This window comes from Lagopus leucura, unplaced genomic scaffold, assembly GCF_019238085.1.
Source record: "Lagopus leucura isolate 7727_CA_CO unplaced genomic scaffold, USGS_WTPT01 Super-Scaffold_100157, whole genome shotgun sequence".
NCBI classification, from domain to species: Eukaryota; Metazoa; Chordata; class Aves; order Galliformes; family Phasianidae; genus Lagopus; species Lagopus leucura.
In genome coordinates, this window is record NW_024962334.1 from 8,687,926 (window position 1) to 8,699,125 (window position 11,200).

Below are 11,200 nucleotides of genomic sequence, written 5' to 3' on the forward strand. Positions count from 1 at the left end.
AGACATCTCCCTCAATCCTGAATTTGTTAAAAAATCTGTGTCTTTGTACTCTGCCAAAGGAAAATGAGATGTTCTTGGAATGTAAAATTAATACCCTTCTGGAGTTGTTTTATGACGATGCAGGATTCTGGTTCTCAAGATGCATCAAGACATGATGCAACAGTAGATCTGATTAGATCCAGATTTTAATCTGGATAAACAGTTGTTTTTACAACTGATTTCCTATGTTTGCAAAAATTTTTTCTTGTTCTTGAACCTTCCAGTGATCAGAAACACACTGATGTTCAGCAGCTCCAAGAGAAAGAGGAGGAGATTGCTGAAGAACGACGGGCAAAGGTATCCTCTTACCCTTTTCACGCAGTGGTTGCTGTTTCCCTGTTCTGAAGTATTGCTCATGTTTTCTTCTATTTCATGCCAGTAAAACAAGTATTGATTTTTAGTGGTTTCTACCAGTTCCAGACACTGGTGCTCAGATCATAAGATTTCTATCTCAGTAAAACTTCAGCAAACTGTGTATCAGGTTGCACAATAAGCAAAAACAGATTCAGATAATTAAATCTGACTCATCTTCATGGAGCTGGAAAGTGGAGGTTGTATCACTTGCTAATATCAAGGCTCCACCAAAGGGAAGCTAATGTCACAATAGAAGTTGAAATGGATCAGAACAGGCAGAACTTCCAGCTCTAGCTGTCCTGTGTATGGGCAGAGTGTGGGTCATTTGTGCTGGCATGAAATGGAAATATGTGTGCATAGCCAGGAGGTGAGTTTATAATGAATGTTAGAGATGTAAATTATTGGGTAATGGGATGATTTTGGTAGTGTCTGGAATGAGATATTTGGCATCAGATGAGTGACATCATTTGGGGAAAAAAAAAAAGTAGAATGCATATATATATATATAAGCAATTTAAACATAATGAATGTAACTAATATTTTGCACTTTTACAGAACAAAGCAATGGAGGAGATACTGAAAATCAAAGCAGAGTAAGTTTAATATTACACAGTGAACTGGAGACTTTGTATTAAACTCGTTAATACCAGAAATGTGTGTTTAAGGAGTCAAGTCCATGCCTGAGTTTACAAATTCATTGAGTAACATTGAGTTCTTGCTCTTTTTCTCCAGTAGGTGGTGGTAGCACCTGTTATGACATTTTCCAAAAGGTATCTGAAAGTGTATCAGGAAATGCTCTGAAACAGCTGGAAGCATAAGCAAAGCTTAGATTAGAAGAGACTTAATTTTGAATTGTTTAAAATAATCTACAAGATAAGGTTTTGAACACCTCTATGCTTAGTGACATGTGAGCACATTCCTTTTCAAATGCAACTGAAACACCTCTCATTTCTTTACTAACACTGTAAATATTACATAATTTTAAACTTAATCTAAATGTTCTTACGCTATTTGTTGGGGTTCTGTTGCACTTCAGCTTGAACAACTAAATTACTCATGAGCAGGTTCCTACACTGTGTTTGCACTAATGTGCAAGTAATGCTAGAAATTCAGGTGTGCCGCATCACAGAAAGATAGTAGTAAAGAAATAAAATACAGAATTAGTAGATAAAAACTAGTTTGCAGCTACTCCTCCTGTTATTCTTAGGCTCATCTGTATTGCTTCAGGGACTCATAGCAGCTGAATCTCCTCATATTTGGCTTGCGGCCATCTAACGGCATGTTTCCTTTGTAGACAGCTTATTTTAAGGGAGGCAGAGGTACTGTTTTCTGCTTCGTGAGCGGAGTTGTGAGTCCTGGACTGGAAACAGCCCACTTCCCCAAAAAGAAGAGCGGCTTCAAAACATTGCTCAGCTTTAAGAGATGATGTCAAACGTAGCAGTTGTGCAACGGGATGCAATTTCCCCTTCTGCTAGCGCTGAGTTCTGGGGAAAGCTAAATTCTGTCAAAAGAAAGCCTTTAAAAGTCTGCCTCTGTGTCCAAAGCTGACACAAGTAATTCATCTGTATGCCATTTATGTTGGGTTTTGAATATTTCATGATGCGTTCATATTGGCAGATTAGAAGAGACCAAAAATGCTCTCAGAATCAGAGAGAATACCTGTCTTGAAATGACTCTGGAGATGGAACGAACAAGAGCTTTGGAACTGAAGGCGTTTCAAGAAAAAGAAGAAATTAGATCAAAATTGGAAGAAACATATGAAGAGAGAGATAGAATTGGAAAGGTTATATATGTGTAATTTTTATCTTTCTAGTAAAATCTTACTCTGCAGAGGTAGAGCTCTGCTGCTACTTGAATGATATTCTAAATTAGCAACCAAAGAAGGCCTCTGAAAATGTTCTGCTTTACAGTTCAGGCATGTTTGTAATGCTGTGTACTGGTGCACTGGTAAATCCTAGTGGAACTGAGTACAGAAATCAGTGTTGCAATCTGTAATACAAATCATATGAGGCATTTGCTCTTCAGAGGCATCCAGAAGAGCACGTGAGAAATATGTGTTGCCTGGATGAACCAATTCTTGCATCATATGTTATAACAGGTGTAAATGTTAGTGTGTTAATCACATCAGCTATTTCTTTTGAAATAGAAGGAGGGTCTAAAGCTAGAAAATGTACATGATATATTTATTAATTACAGGAAATAGACATGCTGAGGAAGCAAGTTGACTCTCTTGCTGAGGAGAATGGGAAATTACTCGGTCATCAAAATGTAAACCAGAAGATTCAGTATCTTGTGAAACTGAAGAAAGATTACACTAAACTCACTGAGGTGAGTTCCAGAGAGTGGAACACAGAGCAGCAGTCTGATATAAAGGAGACCTAAACTTTGATGATGGAAACTGGCATTCTCACTCTTCTGTTTGAGAGTGACACACCTCTGCTTTTATACAGCTGTGTGGGCCATGCCTGCTCTCCCTTCTTGCAGGTCCCAAACAACAGTTACCTTTGTATTTCCTCAAAGCACATCTCCTGAGCTGTTTAAATCACCTGAAAGTGCATAGATGTATATAACTTATTTGGAAACATGAAAGGTACGAGAATAAGGTCCCTTCCGTACTCACAGTTCTAAATATCATTTTTCTGTTTTACAGGAGACTGAAAAACTGCGAGCTGAAAATGCCTTTTTGAGAGAAACTAAAAGATGTGACGTATGTAGACATCATGATCAGTTATAATGGCACGAATCTGCAGAGCTGTATCTTTAAAATGTACAGCATAAGCAAAAGCTTGACTTTTGCTGTGAATGTGAATGTTGTCAGCTGTATTCAGTACAGTTTTTTTTGTATTCACATACTCCTTTAGATTTTTTTTGCTGGTAACAACTTTCTGTTACCAACTTTTAGTGAGGAATTTTCTCAGTTAAGTGGGCAGCTTTCATTGGTGTTTCAATACCTCCCTATTGAAGAGGCTCTGTGACTCTTCAAAAACTGATTTTGCATAGGTGCTAACAGACACCTTGAATTGTTTGTATCTTGTCAAGGAGAACCTTTCTCTCTGGGAACACGCCTGGATTCTTCATTCCTTTTGTGCTTCTGTTCAGTTCCTGCTGAAATTTCTGAAATGCTGCATTTTCCACCTGAGCTGAATTTTAAAAAGCACAATTCCTTAGTTGTTTGTTTTACCTAAGCATAGGATGTTTTTACTAGGTGAACATAAACTTGTCAGATGGAACAACCCATAACCTTCAGTAGCTGTTTAAAGACAACTCTCAAATTGAAGCTTGCTCGATAAAGCAGGAATGTGTATGTAATAATAGATTTGTAAATACTACCATACATTTTTTTGGCCTTTATTCTTCTCTTTTTCTTATTGAAATTAAAATGCTTCAAAAAAGTACTTTTTACCAGTATACATTCTGTTTTAGTACTGTAGGCAATGCACTCTAAGCCACTTAGAACCATTCTGTGCTCAAACAGAAGATAGAAATGTGATGAGAAACATGAAGTTTGCAAAGGAGCGTGGCATAAGGCCATTTAATCACACGTACTGTAAGTAAGTGAAACGTTTCTTAGCAGAACGCAATGCACTGATCTAGGTTGTGACACCGAGCACTTGTCTTTTTAGTGGCTTCTACGGTCAGTAACGCCACCCTCTTTGTCCTGGGTAGCCACAAAGCTTTCTGCCCCCAGAAGCAATAGGGCTAAGGAGAACGGAGCCGCCCCCGGCACGGCCAGCTGGAGCCTCGGGAGCTCTGTGCGCCGTACCTCTGCGTCTGCAGCCTTAAAGCTCTATCGGTACCGCGTCCTTTCTAAATAAAGCCTTTGTATACAAACGTCGCCCTGCCCCTCTTCCTCTCGGCGCGGGGCGGTGCTGCGGCGCTCCCGGAAGCGGGGCGGGTTGCCGGCATGCGGCCGGGCGGCGCGGCGCTGGCCGCGGGGCTGCTGGGGGCGGCGGCCGCGGGCGCGGCGAAGCTGGCGCTGGGGGCGCGGGCACTGCGCGGCGGGGAGGAGGTTGGAGGCTGGGTAAGGAGGGAGGGAGGGAGGGAGGGAGGGAGCCGGGGCGGGGAAGTGACCGCACTGAGTTACCGGCTGCGGCCTCTGCCGGCCGCGGAGTTCGCATCTGATGGAGAAGTGCGTGCGGGCCCTTCCTCGTGCTCCGGCGGGTGCCGCTTTGCTCTTGCAGCCCGTGGAGATGTGCTAAACGTTTGGGGTATGGGGAGATGCTGAGCTCTGCGGGCATCTGGAAAACGCAGCAGGAGTTTCCGTGTGTCTACGAGTGGTCGGAAGGAGAATGAACATTCCGAATCCTGGTGCTCTGATTGCCCCCCAAAAGATTCTGCTCTGCGCTGACCAAAAAGTAAAGCACGGAGTGTCAGCAGCTCCTAATGTGCAAGTAACTGCGAGCTGGGACTGCTCACATGGGGAGGGGAGGCTCGTAGGGGTCTCATCCACATCCATAAACCCTGCCCTCCCCTGGCACAGCTCCATTCTCTTGTGTCTGGTCGCTGTCACACAGAGCAGAGCTCAGCGCTGCCCTCCGCTCCCTGTGAGGAGCTGCAGCCGCCATGATGCCTCCCCTCAGCTCCTCTGCTCTGCGCTGAGCAAACACAGGGACTGCAGCCGCTTCTCGTATCCTTGCCCTTCAGACTCTTCCCCATCTTGGTAGCCGCCCATTTTTGTAGCCCTCCTTTGGATGCCCACATAGTTCTATATCCATTTTAGATTGTGTTGCCCAGAACTGCACTCAGTGCTGCAGGTGAGGCCACAGAGCACAGTGGGACGAATTTCCCTCTCCCAGCTGGCAATATGGGCCTGGTGTGCCCCAGGTCCAACTCCAGGCTGGATGAGGAGAACTCCAGAGGCAGAACTCCAGAGCTCAATCGTGCTCAATTCTGTAATTATGATTTGTTTTTCTGAACAGATTGGCTCCTCCACTTGCTTTTCAGGTCCATTTGAGTGATTACTGTGAACTAAATTAATCAGTCTAGCTGTAAAACATAAGTTTGAAGCAAATGCCGATGTTCCCAGAGCTTACCCGTTACAGGACCTGCAGGACCATAAACACATAAACACTTTCAGAGGGCTCACTGTTTGACTCCTGTGCACTTGCTATGAAGGCATTTCTGCAGAGCTGCCGCATAGGATTGAAGTTTGAGTTTTGCATTTGTGGAAGAACTACGGAAATCTACAAATGCACCTAAAAAAGCTGCTGACTTTTGTATAGTGTGGAATGTAGCAGATGTTAGAAGTGTACTGATGCTTCTGAGAGGTGGTGACAGAGCTTCAGGATGCTCAGTAGCAGCACAGAGACAGATCTCCAGGGCAGACGGATGTGTGCTGGCCCCACCTGAGAACGACCTCACTTGTGGGGTCATTTTGCCTGAAGAAAGCCTTTTCTTTACTTTCCCCACTCTCCCGCCAACCTCCGTCTAAATTTGCTTCTGCCACTTCAGCGGTGGTTCTGGATTATCTGAAATGTACACTCACTTAATCTCTTCTTAGAAAAGCAATCAGAACAGTAATCTTTGACTCACTGGGCTGGCACTGCTGAGCCCTTTGCAGGGAAGGAATTACACCTCTGTCCTTCCTTGTGGGGAGCACCCGGGGATGTTCCCATCTCTGCACTGCATGCTATTGCCATGACTGCTCTTCTGCCTGAGATGCAGAAGGACTCAGCCTCTCTGAAAAACCTTCCTCTGGACACGTGCCACCACTAGAACATGCTACAGCTGAGTTCTGAGCTTCTGCAGTAGAAGTTCAGCAGTGGAGTTTTATTGAAGACAGCCAGCATCCTTCTAAGGCTGGTAGGCTCATCGAGCAACGTGGGTCAGGCAGCACCTGCAAAGGTCTCTAGTCCAGCCCCAGTAGGGCTGGCTGATGGCTCATGGCTTTCTCCAGTCAAGCTTGGAACGCCTCCAAGGTTACAGAACCCACAGCCTCTGCTTCAGTGCTTGTTTTCCCTTGTGTTGTATCAACATTTCCCCTTTCCTAACCCATGCTTGCTGCCCCTTTTCATATCCCAATGTAACTCACTGAAGAGCCTGGCTCCACCACTTCTTCATCTTCTTGGTGGGTAGCTGGAGACAGTATGAGATCTTTTTATCCCTGGATGCATTCAAGGCCAGGCTGGATGTGGCTCTGGGCAGCCTGGTCTAGTGGTTGCAACCCTGCCTGTGGCAGGGAGGTTGAAACTAGATGATCATTCTGGTCCATTTCAACCCAGGCCATTCTCTGATTCTGTGATTCTATCTTTAGGCCCTTTCTCCTCACAGTCTACACTGATAGGGTCTTTTTGATACAGAGAAGAATATACTGAATTTTTATAAAACATGGAGATATTTTTCATATCTTCCAAATGTGCCTGACCTCTAGCAGCCTACATGGACATACTGAGCTGCCCCAGCCAAGGCAAAATGTGCATTAATCCAGGCAGAGGGAGAGGCCCAGAGCTATCTGGAAGGCAACCCCCATCCCACAATGAGCCGTGACATAGCAGCAGATTTCTTCCTCGAAGGACTGGTGTGTTTGGACCTGGCTGACCCTGTGATCCCTCTCAGCAAGGTTTGCCAGGGCGGTGATGTGTCGGTGTAAAGGGCCTCGCACCGCAAAGCATTCCACAGGTGGGAATTGTTTGGGAATGTTTGCCATTGCCGTGATAAAGTTGGAGGACTTTGCTACTGATGGGGCAAAATGAGGCCAAACACGTGAACTCTGTGGGATTGGGGTTAGCCTTGGAGACTTTGTGCCAGCCATCAAGCAGCGGTTTGTTTTGATGATAGAAGGAAAGGATGCCATCCAAAGGGATCTTGCTGTTAGAGCAGGTTCAGAGGAGGGCCATAAAGATATCAGAGGACTGTAGCACCTCTCCTCCAAAGACAGGCAGAGGGAGCTAGGCTTGTTCAGTATGGAGAAGGAAGGCTGCATGGAGACTTCACTGTGGCCTTCCACTATTTAAAGGGAGATTATAAACAGAAGAGAAGTGAACTTTTTACATGGGTAGATAGTAATAGAAAGAGAGGGAATGGTTTTATGCTGAAGGAGGGGATTTAGATTAGATGTCAGGGAAGTATTTTCACTGAGAGGATGGTGAGGGACTGGTACTGCCTTCCCTTACAGATTGTGGATGTCCCATCTCCAGAGGCGTTCAAGGCCAGGCTAGTTGGGAATCCAGTCAGCCTGATGTAGTAGGTGATGTCCCTGCCCGGGCAGGGGATTGGAACTGAACGATCTTTGAATTCCCTTCCAACCCAAGCCATTCTTTGGTTCTGTGATTTATTGCCTTTCCCTTTAAGTTTCTGCTCCTTTAACAGCCTCCCTGGCTGGTGTTTGTTAGTTTCTTCTGAGCAGGAGGTGGTTGGAGGCCCCAGGGGTCAGTTGGCAGAAGGAGGGCGCAGTGCTGCTGTTCATGGAGGCTGGATTTGTGGGTGGCTTCGTGCCTACAGCTTCTGCACCTCCAGGGCTGATCTCACAACGGCCTTCTATTGACTGAGAGAGGCAATGGGATGTGAAGATGTTATCACTGTGGGCTGAGCAAAGTCTTGCTTTTCCTCACCTTCGTGGACTCCCTGAGTGTTTATAGGAGTTATTCTGCCTGTGACATCATCCCTTGTGGCCTTCACATCACCTGCACAACACTGAGAGGCTAGGAAATGGGCCACAGCAGCTGGAACAGAGGATATTGGGTAGACTGCCTAAAGGCTTTTTAGGCAATGCTGTGAACTTACACAGTGCTGACATGTACAGCTGCATTCCAATCTGACAGGGAAAAATAAGACCCTTTTCCATTTGTCTGGTGATGGAAAGGCACTTCACTGCATGGTGTGTGCACCAAGTTGTGAGGCCAGAAGCTTTCTGGACTTTGGCAGCTACTGTACACTGTCCCAGCACTTCTGAGCTTGTACTTGAGGCTGGATTCATGTTAAGATGCCTCAGAGCCGTGCTCCATCCAGGGCTGTTTTCTTGTTTCAGTTGCCTTCTGTGATGTAATATATTCATCTTCATGTGTTACCTACTGTAACTCAGTTTCAAGCCCATGCTACTCTGGTTTCAAAGTGTTCACGTTATAGTAAGGCTTAATAAGCAGTCAGCGAAAATAATCAGTTCTTTCCCTTTTGTTCCACAGCTGCCAGTTCTACTTCGTGTGGGCTGCATTGGCTTGGTGTGTGCCTGCAATGCAGTCATGTGGACAGTCTTTGCAAAAGCCCTGCGACTGTCCTCCTCCTCAGCCTCTGCTTCTGTGACCACAACAGCCTCCAACTTCATCTCTTCGGTGAGTACATTCATTCCTGAGGTGCTGAAGCCTAGAGGAGCACGGTGATGCTATGTGAAGGGAGGCGTAGGTACCCCTCTGCAGACAGCAGTGAAATAATTGTGTCAGCTCACAGCTGTTCCTCACACAGAGGCTGTAGGATTTTCTGCATGATGTGGGAGGAAGAGCATTACTGCCACGTGCCATACCTTGGAGCAGCTGTAAGGTGTTTTTTCTAATTGCCAGTGAGAGTTGGGGCTGGGAGTGTTTGCTTTGTTTTGGTTTAGCTAAAGCAAAACCTCACTTTTGACAGATCAAAGCCACCTCTTAGTGAGAGCACAAGCACTTTTGGCCCACAGGCATGCTTGCATTTCACTCTCACAAGCCATTAATCTTCTTTCTGTGCTCCAGCCCTTCTCATCCAGCTCACAGTCTTGTCCAAAATGCTCTCAAGTAAGTGGAGCTGTGTTTTTACTGACTGAAGTGGAGACTTGGTTCCTGAGAGGTTCTGGGAAGACAGCAAAGCATGCTTGCAGCTGCTGAAATCCTGTTGAGGAGCTCCATTTGGCTGTGCTTCCCAGCTGACTGCTAAACAAGGTTATCTCCAGCATCATCGTCATCCATATGTTGGTGATGATCCCACCAGGAGTTATCTCTAGCAAGTTCTCCTGGGCTGCTGAAGAAGCCCTAGAGAGGAGCTGGCAGTGCAGAAGGCTTTAAGGTGGTTCAGCTCCGCAAAGCTTTGTCTTTCTCTTTTCCTCCAGGCCATCCTGGGCAAGCTTCTCTTTGGGGAGACGTGGACACCATTGTGGTGGGTTGGCCTCACTGTGACGCTCTGTGGCCTCATGCTGCTGCACACTGCTGCACCCCAGCCAACACTGCACATGGTGGAGAAGAAGGGGTTGTGACATCTCTCTCCATTTCCAGCTTGGATTATGCTTCAGTAGTGCTGCTGCCAGGTCCCAGCCAGGTCCTCACACCATGCACTCTCTCATTCCGTGCCAGAGCCTACTGAGTGCCGTCAGACCTGCCCAGCTCCCTTGCATGTTTCTCCATCAATTTGCAAAGTCATGCATATTACGTTTTCCATGGTTGGCCAGAGCAACCATTCCGTGTGCCTGGTGGAGGTGTGGGAACAGTGACAACTTGAGGGAGAGCTGATCAGTCTGAGTCAGTTGTCTGGAAACCAGAGCCAGAGCTTATCAGCCACCCCTCCTCTTCACACCCTGCGCTGATGGAGCCTTCCCAGTGCCAGGACGGGAGGGAGAAAGTAAACATAGTGGCTGTGGAAGGTGACCGTACATTGGTACTTTTCCATGAGAGGAACCATCCCAAAATGAAAAAGAAAGCAGAACTAGGCACTGAAGGTTGTGGACGTTTCTGCCCTGCTGGTGGTGATTTTCCTTGCTGCCTCTTGGAGAGGCCCCATGCTTGCTCCAGGTTCCTATTGTCTGGAAGGTGGTGGAGCATTACATTAATTCCTTTGGCTGCCTCTATCACACACACTTTTGACTTGCCATCTACGTCTGTTGCCTGTAATTCCCAGTTTCCCATTCCTGACATGTTGCTCACTGTAAGGGGTTGCTTTTTCATTTAAACTCTTAACCAGCACTGATTTTTTATCACTATTTCTGGTTTGTGTATGTCATGCTGTAATACGGGAAGAACACCGCGTCATCAGTCAGCCCTCTTCATTATGTCTGTGATGAACACTCATCACTTGAGCTGACAATTGCTTTAAGTAAAAATGTTTTTTCTCAGGCAACATTTTTTTCCACTCCTGAAAGATGCTATTTTCCATTTGTCCAATGTAATTAAGTAGATCAGTGGTTCCCTCTCGTGCTACGTTTTGGGTCAGTAATTACTCTTCGTTGCCAGAATGAGATGCCTGCCAGTATGTTACATGTGGCAAGAATCATCATTTACAAGGTGTTGGTTTCTTTCCCCCGCCTGCACACGCTTGTTTTCTGTGGTAATTTTTGACTGCAATCCTAATAAAGAATCATAATGATGCCTAAAAATGTATGCATCATGCTGGTGATACCATTTGTTTGCTCTGGGCTTGCCAAGTTGTGTCTTCTTGTAACTGCAGAAAGTGAGTCATAGTCATGGCATGTGCAGAAAACCCAAGGACACGTTTGTGTGAGCCTCATTATCAGGACCTGTCATGTTTGTATTAGCTGGCAGATCAGCTCCGTGCCCAACAGGATTGTAAAAATAGACTTGTAGGTGGAAATGCCACTGGAGTTGGATTTGTGCCTTTTCCTTCTTGATATCAGATGGCTACAAAGTCGCTGTCCCCTTGCTGCTTCAGGGGAGAGCCCTCGCTCCTGGTGCTTGCCATCCGTGTCCTGAGAGGCCACTTTGCTTTTCCCCCTTACTGTGCTCGTAAGTCTTTTCCTCAAAGAAAGCAGCATTGGTGGGAAAGGGGACAGAGTGCTCCCAATGCCTATTCCTCATAAATGTGGAGAGGGCTTTTTGGAGGCCAGCAAGGACAGATTGAGTGATACATGTCCATTGGCCTTGGAAGCAGGGCCGTGTTTCAGTAAGGGACAGACAGA

The 11,200-nt window shown here is 46.0% G+C and overlaps 2 protein-coding genes across 2 annotated transcripts in view; both read left to right on the forward strand.

The window, feature by feature from the left end:
- Positions 1 to 4,228, forward strand: part of KIF15 (kinesin family member 15) — a 34,382-nt gene extending 30,154 nt beyond the window's left edge. Inside the window, exons 31-36 of the mRNA XM_042888610.1 lie at positions 264 to 336; positions 949 to 986; positions 2,011 to 2,176; positions 2,590 to 2,721; positions 3,044 to 3,100; positions 3,817 to 4,228. Of these exons, the coding sequence (XP_042744544.1) occupies positions 264 to 336; positions 949 to 986; positions 2,011 to 2,176; positions 2,590 to 2,721; positions 3,044 to 3,100; positions 3,817 to 3,948 (598 nt within the window). The 3' untranslated portion in view covers positions 3,949 to 4,228. The remainder of the gene's footprint in view (positions 1 to 263; positions 337 to 948; positions 987 to 2,010; positions 2,177 to 2,589; positions 2,722 to 3,043; positions 3,101 to 3,816) is intronic.
- Positions 4,229 to 4,297: 69 nt separating this feature from the next.
- Positions 4,298 to 10,660, forward strand: TMEM42 (transmembrane protein 42). Its single transcript, XM_042888705.1, has 3 exons — positions 4,298 to 4,414; positions 8,514 to 8,660; positions 9,404 to 10,660. Exons 1-3 carry the CDS (start codon positions 4,298 to 4,300, stop codon positions 9,545 to 9,547), a joined length of 408 nt encoding a protein of 135 aa, XP_042744639.1. The 3' UTR covers positions 9,548 to 10,660.
- Positions 10,661 to 11,200: the final 540 nt, after the last annotated feature.